The sequence below is a fragment of the Musca domestica genome, unplaced genomic scaffold (genome assembly GCF_030504385.1).
Source record: "Musca domestica strain aabys unplaced genomic scaffold, Musca_domestica.polishedcontigs.V.1.1 3, whole genome shotgun sequence".
Lineage (NCBI taxonomy): Eukaryota > Metazoa > Arthropoda > Insecta > Diptera > Muscidae > Musca > Musca domestica.
In genome coordinates this window covers 27,124,119-27,140,694 of record NW_026712299.1, presented here as the reverse complement: position 1 = coordinate 27,140,694, position 16,576 = coordinate 27,124,119, and the positions used below count along the sequence as shown (strand labels likewise).

General features: G+C 33.6%; 1 protein-coding gene across 1 annotated transcript; it reads right to left on the bottom strand.

The window, feature by feature from the left end:
* Positions 1-3,917: 3,917 nt before the first annotated feature.
* Positions 3,918-4,582, bottom strand: LOC101887905 (uncharacterized). The gene is made up of 3 exons (XM_005184490.4): positions 4,372-4,582; positions 4,056-4,316; positions 3,918-3,992 (listed from the first exon to the last, which is right to left on the bottom strand). The coding sequence occupies exons 1-3, from the start codon at positions 4,533-4,535 to the stop codon at positions 3,968-3,970; spliced, it is 450 nt and encodes a 149-aa protein (XP_005184547.3). The 5' UTR covers positions 4,536-4,582; the 3' UTR covers positions 3,918-3,967.
* Positions 4,583-16,576: the final 11,994 nt, after the last annotated feature.

Here is a 16,576-nt window from a genome sequence, read left to right as displayed (position 1 = left end):
GAAAATGGACAATATTGCTCCACTCCATCAAGTACCTCCCCCCATAAATGGTCAAAATTTTGAATAATTACAACTCTCATAAAAGGTGATGTAAGAGTCCGATTGTCTTCAAATTTCACACATCCCAATAATTTTATTAGCCTAAGGTCTAGTGTGAAGATGGAGTATATTGGTCCACTCCTTTTGGTACCTCCCCTACAAAATGCCAAATTTTTCAAAAAATATATACATATATATTTTCTGCACAGAAAGTGAAGCAATACTCAAATTTTGCTCTTACCTTGCAAATCCTAATATTTACGTCAGTTCTATGTCAGGTGCAAAAAATGGATAATATCGGTCCACTCCATCAAGTGCCTCTCCCACAAAGGGTCAAAATTTCGAATAATTATAAATCTTATAAAATATTATGCAAGAGTCCGATTGTCTTCAAATTTCACATATCCTAATATTTTTATGACCCCAACATCTGGTATTAAGACGGAATGGTACTGGTACCTCCCCCACAAAAAGTCGAAATTTTGAATATCCATTAAAGACTTGGCACATCTGAATATTTCAACCAACGCAGGATCTATTATAAAAACGAAAGAGATCGCACCAGTCTTTCTGGTACCTCCCCCAAAAAGGGTGAATAAACCAAACGTTTATAAAATCCGAAATAAGCGTCAGATTCCCTTAATATTTCACAGATACAAACACAAACACAAGATCTGTTGTGAAGATGGCATATATCGTTCCTTCCTCCTTCTGGTGCCTCCCCCACAAAGGCTCAAATATCCATGAAGCTCATAAAAATCGAAATCAACATCTGATTCTATTACAGACTTGGTACATCTCAATATTTCCACCAACACAAGATCTTTTATAAAGTTGCTAGAAATCTGTCCATTTCTTTTAGTACTTGCCCCGCAAAGGGTTCATGATTTTGAAAAAAAAAAACGCTCAAAGAAAGCGAAATAAGCATCCAACTCTCCTTAAATTTCACACATACAAACATTTTTGCTAACATAAGATCTGTTATGAAGATGCTATAATATTGCGAACCCCTAGCGGTACCTCACACCCTAGGGGCCATAATTTTCAAAATTTTTAGCTGTCATAAATTGCGAAACAACTCAGCGATTTTTAACAACTTGCTATAGCTAAATATTGTCAAGAGATTGAATTAACATAACAGAATTTAAAATATTTTTAAATAATCGAACATTGGCTGAGGGTATACATCTGTCGGCAAAACCGACCGACACTATTTTACTTGTTATCACCACTATTTGGATAAACAGTAAATATTTTATACATATCGTTGAAAATAGTCAATATACTGATATCTATTATTGTAAATATCACAAGGTTTTCATATTTTCGATACAATTCCGGTACAACATTTCATAAGGAATGCGGTAAAGATTATCACATTTCCAAAGGAACAAGCAGAACGCAGCCCCATCCATTGGTAAGGTTTAACAATTTTCACAATGTACAGTACAAGCAATCAATGAAATGTAAAATGTAAATTATTTTATGGCAACACTAGTACAACATATAGTAAAGACACAAACCTACAACCAGTCTACTTCACCCAGCAGATGGCACTAACAAAATTTATTTAATCTGTTTTTATCAAATACTGAAATGATACATAACCCAACCCTTATTCTGAGACTATCCTCCTCTGATTTTATAGACTTACTGCACTTTGGCAGCACTTCGCTATTTATGATTAACACATAACGAAGCTAAGACCCATTTATTGAATATTTTGTTTTTCCATAGAAAATTTTGAACACCACTGTAAAAATCACCTTTAATTTCAAGTAATTGATTCTAATCTGTATTCGGTCGTATTTTTTAAAATCCACTCAATTTGAGGACAAAGATATATACAGGGTTGCGCATATTCGACGAACCTTTGGGCCCATTCCAATCGACGAGGCTTGTCCGCAGGCAACATTCTTTGCATCAATTGAATTTTGTACGGGAACAAATGCAAATCAATGCGAATAATCCGTTGTAAAGTGGACCGAGCCATGCCCAACTGCTGAGAACGGCGTTTTTTGGGATGTTCTTGGGGACCTCTCAACACTGGCTCGTACGGCAGCGATATTCTCGGCCGATCGCCTTGGTCGACTTTTATATGGCCTCTTCGGATTAGAAAGAGCCTTACCAGCTTAATGGTGTTCTTAGAAGGCGCACTTCTCACATTTTTTAATGTTTTAAAAGCACGTTGAGTTTTCACAATTGACTTCTTCTGTTGAATGTAAATTTCAACTATTTCGCGTGGCGTGTATTGGTTCATAGTAAAAATCTGCTTGGACTGACGCTTCAAACGCGGTATGTCATTAAGCGATGTGACATCTCTGTCAAAAGTTATGGCGTTGCCAGATGGGTCCGTCGAATATGGGCAACCCTGTATGTTTACTATCTGAACCGATCCTGATGAAAGTTGTCAGAGGTATTTCTGGGATATATTTGGTTTCATATATCATTATTTTCGAAAAAATATTACAAATGTGAGGACCTAAACCCCAAATTAGATGAAACATATTTACTAGTATAATATCGGTATCTGAAGCGATTTTCACCAAAATTTGAAGTACTTGCTTCTGGCCTGAATTCAATCAGATGTGTCGAAATCCATTCAATTTGGACGAGTATTACACATATAGCGCACAATAAAATTGAAATTAGGACGAGAATATACATGGGAACAATATCTTAATCTGAACCGATATTTACTATCATTACCAAACTGGACTGAACTTTGTCAACTTGGTGCTAAAGCTCATTTGATTCGGACTGATATTACGCATTGGATGCACAATACTTATGAAATCGGACGGCACAGTGTATAGGGGAGCTATATTTAAATCTCAACCGATTATCACCTCTTTCAATAGAGTTCGACCTTGGGCTTAAAAATGATTTGTGGACATTTTCATCTCAATATATATACCTATACCTTGTTTACAAAGGAACAAGTTGCATAAATTGACTCAGAATGTAAGTCTATGAAGATCATAAAAAGGAACTATTGATCTGATTTGCCGAATGATGATTCAAAATGCTAACCGAAAGTGTGGTTCAAGATGGTCATTTGTAGTTTCTATAATTTTGTTAGCTTTAACTGAATAATTTTTAGCCCTATCCGAGGTGAAGGAGTGGGAAGATTTTGTTCATGTTTCTTTCCTTTGTAAATCTTTTCATGTGAAAAATGTCGCTAATATCGTCAAACTAACGAATATCGGAAAATACCATTATGTGGGAATATAGAAAAATATGGACCTTTATACACAATGTTTCTACCAGGGAAGATAGAATCTTTGGTTACCTCTAAATTCCGAATTTAAAACCAATCCCGAATTTGGCTATAATTATCAAAATACCGAATATCGGGAGGTATAGCTATATGGGGATTATCAGAAAACGGAGAACTATCTAGGCAATTATATGCTACAGCATTTGGAATCTTGTGCGAACATGAAAACCTAAATTTGAAACCCCTTCGTTGAAAACTATGCCTAAAATTTAGCAGTTCTCAAACCTGGAGATGCCTTCATATTAAGTCTATACCAAAACCTGTGCAAAATTGTAACCCTTTATCTCAGTTTGTGATTATTTCGAGGAGTTATGAGCGGAAAAGCAAAGTCAATGTACCCTCTGTAACATAAAAGAGGGTTAAAAATTATTTCATTTACTCATGGGCGAATCTTACTCCTTTGTTACCTCTTCTAAAGGTTAACCTCTTTCGCTCTCGATTTTCTATTTCTATTTTATGAAAACTTCGTACGATCTTCTTAAATCAAATCGAAATTTTAAACGTCTCCCATCTCCCATTAACTTTTAACAGCATAAATACTCATAAAAACTTACCGATTTTCAGGCATGGATATAAACTATAGAAAACCCGCTAGAAATACTTCATCATACAGAGAATTGAAAATATTTATTTTGTTGATATGATCATTTATACCAGCTTAAAATGAGCATTCCTAGAAAAACAAACATAAACACAAAGGATATATTTCCACTGGCAATAATCTTCAAGAAATTACCTCATTTGCCGCATGAAATTTATTTTCTTGCGCGACTCGGACAGATTTACAAATTGATCACCCATAAATTTAAATTTAGAGGTTTGTCTCATACCAAACTCGCTTGGGGGTTTGCGATTAAACAATGAATCCGGCATAATCTCCTCATCAGTTTTTGGTTTACAAGGATACGATTGATAGGGCGCCGGATAATCACGGCAATATGATGTGGTTAAAGGTAATGTTTCCGGTTCATGGAATCGCATCAAGTTGAAACGAAAGCTATTAAAGCAAGGGAGAACATGAGAATTTGAGTCCATATTTTACCCATACCTACTCATTCATTGGATATGACTGGAAATTCAATTGTTTTCGTCCGACAATTCTTGGTTTAGTCATATTTCGGCCTTCAGATTCTAACATTTCGTGGGCTGTGGTTTTAAACGATAGAGGCTTAGTCTCGGTATAGTACCAATCCCCATCTTTTCGACATTTGGCCATAATTTATAATATCGAGTTTATTGAATGAAAATGAAATACAAAAATTGATGTTTTTGACTATAAACGCTATTGAAACTTTTTGGAAATTTCAAACTTCGTTTTCTACTTCCCATTGAAGCCAAGGTATATTTACCACAATGTACATGCATAGTAAACTTTTTTCATAAGCCATTACATTACAAAATTAAAAAAAAAGATTAACAAGTAAGCAAAGGCTACAGTCGAGCGGGGCCGACCGTTGAATACCCTACAACACTATAATAAACGATACAGTTTATATAGGCGAGATACTCGAAAGAATTTCACAAGATATTGTGACAAATAATAAAAGAAAACCATCAGGTTTAGTTCTCTAATTTTCGAATAATAGCAACTTAAACTAATTTGCTCATTTCCAATTTATTGGTAGATGTTGCACGTAAATGGTCTTCCTAGATCCGGAACCAATATTTCACAAAGACCATTAATCTCTCAGAAGTGGCAAAAGATTAACATTTATTTTTTGTTTTTAGACTGAAACGCATCTATATGAAATACAGCCATTTGACTATATTCTTCAACTAAATCAGCGTTAACGAAATAGTCAGAAGTGCGTCTTTCCTGTATTTGTGAATTCTCCAAGTATTTTGTCTACAAAAGTTGGCAAACTATTTCGCACATTGAATATTTTTGGATGGCCATCCAAAACTGCTTGGCTTTTGCAATGTCCGGTAACCCCCATTCAAATGTGCCTGAGGATCGGACGATAATTACGACCTGCCGACAATTTTGCAGTTTTTTGGTCCATTTCAACCCCTAAATATATGACGATCATCTCCAAAAAGAGTAGGCTTCTATTCTGACCCTCATCTTATCCCCATGCAAAATTTCGTAAGGATCGGGCCATAAATGCGATCTGCATATGATATCCTGATATCCTAACTACTTAGTTTTCTTAGCTGTAGAAATATTACCAAATGTTTAATTCAAAATGAAAATATGCCAAAAATATGACAATATTGAAAAAATATGAGAAAATATTTTAAAATCAATATTTTCATCTTTAGAGAGATATTTTTATGCGATTTTTTAGACGTATTTTGTTTCTTGCTAAGAGGCCATTTTGAATTAATGAGAACTGTCGAAATCAGTTCAGCCGTTCTCGACATATAAGAGATCTTTCAAGCATATCTTCTTTGATAGACATATATATCGCAGATATTTTGCTATATATCCGATTTATTGAATGTTGACATCAATGTAAACATCAGAAGTAAACCTGTCATGGCTTTGTGATTTCGCCGGGATTTAAAATATTCGCGGTTTAATGAAAAATTTCGAAGTTTTTCAATACAAAAGATATGGTCTATTTTACCCGCTAAATATAATCCGATGACCTCCCAAACTGGTAGGCTTCTTCCCCGCCCTAAACTCTAGCTACATGCGAAATTCCGCGCCGATTGGTCTATAATTGCGACCTGTATAGCTACTGCAAAATCCGACATTTTTTCAGTATTTGGTCCATTTCAACCCCTAAACATTTGGCGATCATCTCCAAAAGAAATAGGGTTCTATTCTGACATTAACCCCACCTACATTTTAAATTTCGTGAAGATCGGCCCATAATTGCGACCTGTAGAGTGATTACAAATTAACATGGACAGACGGACAGACGGACGGACGGACATACATAGCTAGATCGACTCAGCTCGGCGAGCTAGGAAGATCCATATATACTTTCCTATATGGGAAACCAATATTTCGAGGTGTTACATAAATTCTGGCCCAATCAAACTTATAATACCCCCAACACATAGTGTTCTAGGGTATAATAATGTAGCAAATACCATCAAAAATATATGGAGGTGCCGTTATATCGGGGCCATACGAAGATCTGGACCTGCATAGACAATGTTAAGTCTGTCTGAAACAACTCCGGTGAATAATGTCGCTAAAATCATCAAAATACCGAATATTGGGAGGTACCGTTGTATGTGGACTAACGATATCGTGGACCTATATAGACATTTCTCTCCAAGTGGGTAAAGTGCTTACAAAGAACTTCTAGTATGGCTTTTAGACAATTCCATTGAAAAATGTAAAAAAATAATCAAAATACCGAATAAAGGGAGGTACCGTTGTATGGGGATATACGATATCGTGGACGATATCGAACTGGACCTGCCTACAGACAAAAGACTGAAAAGACCTATAAAGATAGGAAGCTAAAATTTTGCACTATGTATGGTGGAGGGTGTAAAAAGATACTAAAATTATTCATTGTTTTCCCACAGTTTTATGGGGTTCATTCCTAAACTTGGACTTACATATGTACAGTTCCCTGCAAGGATGTTTCCTATCACGGAAACACATATTCTCAATCCAAAAACAAAAAATAAAAAACTTAAATCTGTCGGTACAGTTATATGGGTCCATACCAAAATGGGGACCTATATATACCATTTTCAATACCAAAAATTCTGCTGTCCTGCTCATTTGAGTAAAATTTTATCAAACTATTTCATTTTATTCGGGTACTAAAGTGATTTCTACAGACGGACAGACAGACATATGGACTGACATGACTGAATCTGCATAGAATTTTAAGCTGAAAATATTTATGATCTTTGCAGGGTCTAATATTGTTATTTCGGGGTATTACAAATGGAATGATCATCTCATTATACCTTCCATACTATGATTTGGCTTCTACCTTATATTAATTGTACCATGTACTAAAATGTACTAAAAATTTCCAATTATACGAAAACATCGCCTGAAAGTAACATAGGCTATATAAATTTTAGAAATTCAACTTGGAAGTGGAGATATTGCATTAGAATTTATATATATATATATATATATATATATATATATATATATATAATATATATATATATATAATATATATATATATATATATATATATATATATATATATATATATATATATATATATATATATATATATATATATATATATATATATATATATATATATATTCGGCTGATGCCATGTATTTGATGTATCAAACACGCTGTAAATGTCCAATGTCAATGAAATTCAGAACGTGTGATTGAATTTGGTCTAACGATTTATCTGTCAAATTATATTGAAATCGGTTCAGATTTAGATATAGTTCCAATATGAACTTTCATTCAATGAAATTTAGAATGAGTATTTGGCACAAATGAGGGAATTTGGTACAAACATGTATTTATCAAATTACAGGGTTGCCCATATTCGACGGACCCTTGTTTTTTTTTCGGCCATTTCGATGACTCTATGGGCCCATTCCAATCGACGAGGCTTGTACGCAGGGAACAAATGCACATCAATGCGAACAATCCGTTGTAAAGTGGACCGAGCTATGCCCAACTGCTGAGAACGGCGTTTTTGGGATGTTCTTGGGGACCTCTCAACACTGGCTCGTACGGCAGCGATATTCTCGGCCGATCGCCTTGGTCGACTTTTATATGGCCTCTTCGGATTAAAAAGAGCCTTACCAGTCGAAAATTTTTCGTATAAACGCTTAATGGTGTTCTTAAAAGGCACACTTCTCAAATTTTTTAATGTTTTAAAAGCACGTTGAGTTTTCACAACTGACTTCTTCTGTTGAATGTAAATTTCAACTATTTCAGAGCGCTCGCGTGGCGTGTATTGGTTCATGGTAAAAATCTGCTTGGACTGACGCTTCAAACGCGGTATGTCATTAAGCGATGTGACATCTCTGTCAAAAGTTATGGCGTTGCCAGATGGGTCCGTCGAATGTGGGCAACCCTGTATATTTAAATCGGTTCAGATCGACCGATTTTACATATTTGACGATTTCATGTATGTTAGCACCAAATACGACATGTATGTCCTACTCCATAGAAATTCCGAATGTGTGGTGGAATTTCAATGAAATATGGATGGTGTTACGCAAATTTGGTATAAAAGTAAATTTTGTGAAACTATATTTAAATCGGTTCAACTTGGGATATGATCGTATTAAGAAGCATTGACCAACAACGCCTTTGCAACTGTATTAGGCTAACAGAAAAAAAGTACACAACAATTTAACTGAGGATACAATTATTACGGGGAAGTATGTTGCTAGCTCGAATTCACTAATTGCAATAAAAATGCCACTCAACTTCAAAAGATTGCAGTTTCCTGCAAGCTTCAGTACTTTTTATACAATTAAAGTATATATTCCCGAAACCGCCTTCATATACTATGACTTCACATAACAGCGACGCTTATCCCAAATTTCAGATTTCAAGCACTATCTTCTCACCCAATACCAAATTGTGAAGAAATTAGTACGATTTAGTTATTTTCGAACAATTATAGTACGTATTTGCAAAACCATCATCAGATCTCTACATTCGATACCAACTGAGACCTCAAAATCAAATATTGGGATTTCAGCTCCATACATTTACTCAATATAAAATTTAAAAACATTCCGTTCCATGCCTCAATCCTAGACAACAAGAGTTATCGGATTATGAAATTTCGCGGTTTCAGCTCTATTCCTCCACCAAATACCAAACTTAGCTACATTTTGTTTCTTTTTTTCGAACAACTTAGTACGCATTTCAAAACCCACCTCCCAATGTCAACCTCAGATACCAACAGTATTTTCATCAAATATCAGAATTTTATCTCTATTCTTTCACTGCAATACCAATTTTAGTACTATTTTGTACTTTTTGTACAAATATAGTATACATTTCCAAAACAACCTCCATATCTCAAGCCTAGATACGAACGGAGACATGAATATCAAATGTAGAGATTCCAGCTGTATCCCTTCACTTAATATCAAATTTAGTACCACATAGTTCTTTTCGTATAATTTTAGAACTCATTTCCAAACCATCTCCATATCATAACCACGGACACCGACAGTGACATCTATATCAAATTTCAGGACTTCAACTTTATTCCTTTACCCAATACCAAATTTTACTTAGTACTTTTCGTACAATTATGGTACATTATAGTGCTTATGTTCAGGCTACATATGAACTGTTCTCCCAATACCAAATTGTACCATATAGTACTACTAAGTACTTTTCCCGCACTTGTTGTACACATTTCCAAAACCAAAGTGTTTAGCTATATACGTTCACTTAATATCACACGGTACCATTTTAGACATTTTGTACCATTTTAGAACTTTTAGTAACCATAAAGTTTGTACCAAAATCCTTTGGTACATATATCCTGCACTCCATCAGTGATTCTCTTCACAAAATTTCAGAATTCTAGTTCATGCTCTTTGTCAATAAAAAGTATTAAATTTTTAGTATCCTTTTAGTTCAAATACGAAATTAACAAAGGCTTAACCGTATTTGATTAATTATACCCTACACCACAAGGTGGTCAGGGTATTATGTCTTTGTGCATTTGTTTGTAACAGGCAAAAGGAAACTAGATGGACCCATAGTTCCTTTTGATGATCTGCATAGAATCACATTCTGAGTCGATTTATGCATGTCCGTCCGTCCATATCATTTGTTTGGTCCAAGGACGAACCCTATTGAAATTGGAGATAATCGGTCAAAATTTCGATATAGCTCCCATATATATCTTCGTCCGATTTGCCTTTTATTGTGCACCAAACGTGTAATTTCAGCCTGAATTGTATGGAATTTTTCATATGCACCCAAATTAGGCCTGAAAATAAGTATGCCAAATTTGATCGAAATCGGTTCAGATATAGCTATAGCTCCCATATATGTTGTTCATCCGATTTGTAATTTTTGCCCTCCGCAGTCGTAATATGCACTCTGCAACACCAATATTTGGGGAAATTTATCAAATACATCTCAGAAATACATTTGCTAAATTTTATCGAGATCGGTTCAGATTTGGATATAGCTCCCATATATAACTTCGTCCGATTAACCTTGGAGTGTGCACCAAACGTCTAATATTTATAAATGATACGGAATTTGGCACGTACGACCGAATTGAGTGTAGAAGCTAGTATGTCAAATTTGGTGAAGATCGGTTCAGATATAGCTATAGCTTCCATATATAATGTTCATCCGATTTGTTATATTTGTTACCCACAACCATAATATGCACTCTGTAACAACGATATTCAGGGAAATATATCAAATACATCTCAGAAATATCTTTGCTAAACTTTATCGAGATCGGTTCAGATTTGGATATAGCTCCTATATATATCTTTTTCCGATTGCAGCAAATGGGCAATACAATTCCGAATTTAAAAGATACAAATGCATCGGCATATTTAGTCCATTGAACTTTAAATTAAAATTATAATCATAGCATGTGTGATTGAATACTCCCATAAAAACTTTTAATTGTTGTGCGGAGCTCTTCTTAATTAGCAAAGTGGTGAAGGGTATCATAAAGTCGGCCCGCCCTACTTTAAGACTTTATTTACTTGTTTTTATTCACAATGTGTATTGTGTTGCCTCTGGTACATTCGAAAATTATGAAAATATGTCTATGTGTTTACATAAAATACGAAACAGCACTAACTCCTTCTAAATTTTATCACATCCAAATTTTTCTTCTAACACAAGATCTGGTGAAATTTCTCATTAAATGTTAAAAAACGGCAATTCCACCCAAACTTGGTATATCTTAATATTTCACTCAACCAAACATTTTATGGGAATATGGAATTCGTCGGTCCACTCCTTTACGTTCCCTCCCTCACAAATTGTGATTAATAGTTATTTGAAAAAAATTTTTCAATATTACATAAAGTGCACTTTATCTGGTACCTCAAAATTTCAAAAAATGATTACTTAAGTCATATAAAGTGAAGGAAGTAGGCGATATATTACAAATCTGAAATATTTTAATATTTATATCAGGCTTAGGTCAGATACGAAATGTACAATAATGACCCGCTCCTTCAGAACTCCCAAAATTGTTAAAAATATAAATAAATATACGGGCTGATACTTTTTAAATAAATTGATTTAGTTTTGATAAAGAATTCAACAAGAAATCAATCGCTTACTTTGCTATATAACGATATCAAATGAGTTTCGGCATGTTAATTTCAGGGAGAATTGGTCAATATATTTTTATTCCCATAATACGGCACTTCTGATTTAAGTTATTTTGAAAGTCTTTCTTTATATTTTACAGTTTAATAATCTCCAATATTACATTAAAGAGCACCTAACTACATCACCAACCATGGTAAAATAAAAAGATAAAGTAGAACTACTAACTGATAACATTTTATTTCTGAGTTCGCTCGACTTCTGCCTCTTTTGCATATATATTAATTGTTTTGAAATATGAAAACAAAATATTCTCAAAATCAATAATTAGAAGAAAAGTGGCTGCGCAATGTGGCGCGTATTAAAGTTATTAACCAGTTTTGCCATATAATTAAAATATTAAAAATTTTAGATTATACTTTTGACATAAAATACCGGAATTTCATACATGATTCCTTTTTTTCAAATAAATAATAATAACAACAAGTAAAAAAGCAATAATTTCGGCCGGGCCAAACTTTGAATACCCTCCACCATTTGGAACGAATTAGAAAATTTTCAAAAAAAAATAAAATCCATTAAAAATTCTTTTAAAATCTCTAAAATACCTAATATAAGAAAGTGCCGAAATGTGGGGGATATACGATATTCTGGGCATAAAAAGAAAAATGTATGTCTGGGTGTAAAGTACTCACAACGAACTCCTTGTGTGGATTTTCAGATAATTCCATTGGAAAAAGTGGCTAAAATCATCAAAATACCGTATGTCGGGGGGTACCGTTATATGGGGGATATACGATATTGTAGACCTATATAGATAATTCTCTGCCGAGGTATAAATTACCCACAAGGAACTCCTTGTATGGATTTTCAGATAATTTCGTTGAAAAATGTGGCTAAAATTATCAAAATACCGAATATCGCGGAATTACCGTTATATAGGGGTATACGATATCGTGGACCTATAAAGACATTTCTCTCTCGGGGGGTAAAGATATCGTGAACCTATATAGCCCATCTTCGAACTTAACCTGCCTGCAGAAAAAAGAGAGATCTGTGCAAAATATTAGCTTCCTATCTTAATTCGTTTAGACTGTAGCGTGATTACAACAGACGGACAGACGGACGGACAGGGCTAAATCGTCTTAGAATTTTACGCTGATCAAGAATATATATAATTTGTTGGGTCTAAAATGATTATTTCGATGAGTTACAAACGGAATGACGAACTTAATACACACTCCATACTATGTATGGTGGAGGGTAACAAAATTTTTTGCATTTTTATACCCTCCACCATACATAGTATGGAGGGTATATTAAGTTCGTCATTTTGATGATTTTACCCACATTTTTCATCGGAATTGTCTGAAAATCCACACAAGGAGTTCCTTGTGGGTACTTTATACCTTGGCAGAGAATCATCTATATAGATCCACGATATCGTATAGCCCCCATATAACGGTACCCCCGATATTCGGTAGTTTGATGTTTTTAGCCACATTTTTCAACGGAATGGTCACAAGGGGTTCTTTGTACACAAGGGGTTCTTTGTGGGCACTTTACCCCCCGACAGAGAATTCTCTATATAGGTTAACGATAACGTATAGCTCCCATATAACGGTACCCTGCGATATTCGGTGTTTTGATGATTTTAGCCACATTTTCCAATGGAATTATCTGAAAATCCACACAAGGAGTTCCTTGTGAGTACTTTACACCCAGACATAGATTTGTCTTTATAGGTCCACAATATCGTATATCCCCCCATATATCGGCACCTTCCTATATTGGATATTTTAATGATTATACCCTACAACACTATGTGTTGGGGGTATTATAAGTTTGATTGGGCCAGAATTTATGTGACACCTCGAAATATTGATTTCCCATATAGGAAAGTATATATGGATCTTCCTAGCTCGCCGAGCTGAGTCGATCTAGCTATGTATGTCCGTCCGTCCGTCTGTCCGTCTGTCCATGTTAATTTGTAATCACTCTACAGGTCGCAATTATTGTCCGATCTTCACGAAATTAAGAATGTAGGTGGGGCTAGGGTCAGAATAGAACCCTATTGCTTTTGGAGATGATCGCCAAATGTTTAGGGGTTGAAATGGACCAAATACTGAAAAAATGTCGGATTTTGCAGTAGCTATACAGGTCGCAATTATAGACCAATCAACGCGGAATTTCGCATGTAGCTAATGTTTAGCGCGGGGAAGAAGCCTACCAATTTGGGTGGTCATCGGATAATATTTAGCGGGTAAAATAGACCATATCTTTTGTGTGAAAGATCTCTTATATGCCGAGAACGGCTGAACTGATTTCGACAGTTCTCATTAATTCAGAATGGCGTCTTGTCAGGAAAGAAAAAAAGTCTAAAAAAATCGCATAAAAATATCTCTCTAAAGATGAAAATATTGATTTTAAAATATTTTCTCATATTTTTTCAATATTGTCATATTTTTGGCATATTTTCATTTTGAATTAAACATTTGGTAATATTTCTACAGCTAAGAAAACTAAGTAGTTAGGATATCAGGATATCATATACAGATCGCATTTATGGCCCGATCCTTACGAAATTTTGCATGGGGATAAGATGAGGGTCAGAATAGAAGCCTACTCTTTTTGGAGATGATCGCCATATATTTAGGGGTTGAAATGGACCAAAAAACTGCAAAATTGTCGGCAGGTCGTAATTATCGCCCGATCCTCACGCACATTTGAATGGGGGTTACCGCACATTGCAAAAGCCAAGCAGTTTTGGGTGGCCATCCAAAAATATTTAATGTGTGAAATAGTTAGCCAACTTTTGTAGACAAAATACGAAAATGTCTATTCCAGAGACTTTTTGGAGAATTCACAAATACAGGAAAGACGCACTTCTGACTATTTCGTTGAAGAATATAGTCAAATGTCTGTATCTCATATAGATGCGTTTCAGTCAAAAACCAATAATAAATGTTACTCTTTTGCCACTTCTGAGAGATTATAGGTCGTTGGGAAATATTGGTTCCAGATCTAGGAAGACCATTTAAGTGCAACATCTACCAATAAATTGGAAATGAGCAAATCAGTTTAAGTTGTTATTTTTCGAAAATTAGAGAACGAAACCTGATGGTTTTCTTTAATTATTTGTCACAATATCTTGTGGAATTCTGTCGAGTACTTCGCCTATATAAACTGTGTGGTTTATTATAGTGTTGTAGGGTATTCAACGGTCGGCCAAGCTCGACTGTAGCCTTTGCTTACTTGTTTTAAAATAATTTTAATGGATTTTATTTTTTTGAAAATTTTCTAATCCGTTCCAAATGGTGGAGGGTATTCAAAATAAGGGTAATTTTGACAGGAAACGGGCATAGTCTTAAAGCTGTATTGCTGTGGTTTTTCGAAGCTGTCCTCCTTATTGTACGATGTTCACCAACAATCTTCCGACATAGGTTCTCCTGTTCATAAATTCCCACATAACATGCATTCACCTCATTCCATTTCTATGTGCAAATGGACCATCCAATTGCAGAAAATTTCACAGTAAAATCCTAGTTATGGGTCCATGTTCTGCAATATGTCCCGTAAAGTGTTGCTCATAATTTCCAATATTTTGAATCACATTTTCCTATTTCCTAATGGCTCAACAAATGAATAACGCCCGTATTCTAATTTCTAATAGCTAATTCCGGCATGTTTAAGAATTGACAAATTCATTTTCGTTTATCATAACTTACCATTTTCCCATAACAATTAATAAGAACTTCTTTTGTTTTGTACAAGTTGGTTTTTTTATTCAATTTATTCAAAAAAGATTATTTTTTAACATATTTGGAATAAATGTATTTTTTTTAGTTTTGTTTTTTATTTGCATTTTAGGGGTTTTCTTTAGGTTTAGATAAGCATTGAAAACGATGGAGACGTGAAAGTAATGAAGTCAAGACTGACCAATAACTAATCAGAGTTACATTTTACAATAGAAACTAAACAAATTAAATAATAATTAATTAAAACAAATTTATTAATATTTTCTTTGGTATTAGATTTAACTAAAATTTATTTTACAGAAGTTTGAAATCGATTTAAGGTTTGTTTGTAATGTTTAAAGACAATGTTATAGTTTAAACAAAATATCAATTGTTCCTATATATAATTTTTATTTGTTGTTTGGTTGATTTGCTTTTTTTGTTTTTGTTTTCTTTTTCTCTTGTTGTAGTAAAATTGTTGTATTTTGGTTTTATTAAATTTATTTGTTCGTGCCTAAGTTTTGTGTAATATTTATTTATTTATTTATTTTTTTTTTTTTTGTATTATTAAGTAATAATATTAATGTTTTTCTTTTTTGGTTTTCAAATTTGTTTCATAGCAATTTGTTTTTGTCTTCTCAATCATGTTTGGTTTTGCTTGGTTTTCGATCATATTTTGCAATGCTAGAAAATAATTGCATTTTTTTTGTTAAATATATGAAAATAGCATTTGTTTATTTTGTTTTTCTGGACAAAATTAATTGTAAAAAATGTTGTCTGTTGCTTTTTTTTTTTAATATTTTAGCAAAAATGTTATAAGAAATTGTTGTTGTTTTGTTAATTTGTGAAAAGAAAGATTTTCAAGGTTTATTTTATGTTGTTATTTAGCGGCAAAAAATACTTGTAGTATTTTTGCAATTTTGGTTTGTTTGTTATCAAAAAAATATATATGTGGAATATTTTATTATTTTTAATTTATTATAGTTTTATATATATATGTTTATAATTTTTATATTTTTGTTTCTGTATTAACATTATTTACTATATTTGAGGACATGTTTTTTTTTTGGGTTTTATAAGTTCATTTGGTTTTTGTATCAGTGATTTTCTTAAAGTTCTTTTGTTATAAATATTTAAACCTGCATATTTTATATTACGGATTTATGATAAGTGGTTTTTAGTTGTTTTTTTTTTAAGTTGATTTTTATATATTTTTTATTTTTATAATGCAAAATTATTTGTTGTCTAATTTTGTTTTCCTAATTTGTTTATTTTATTTTCAATATTTGTTCAGGTAACGCCAAGAGCAATGAATACACATTAATAATGTTCAAA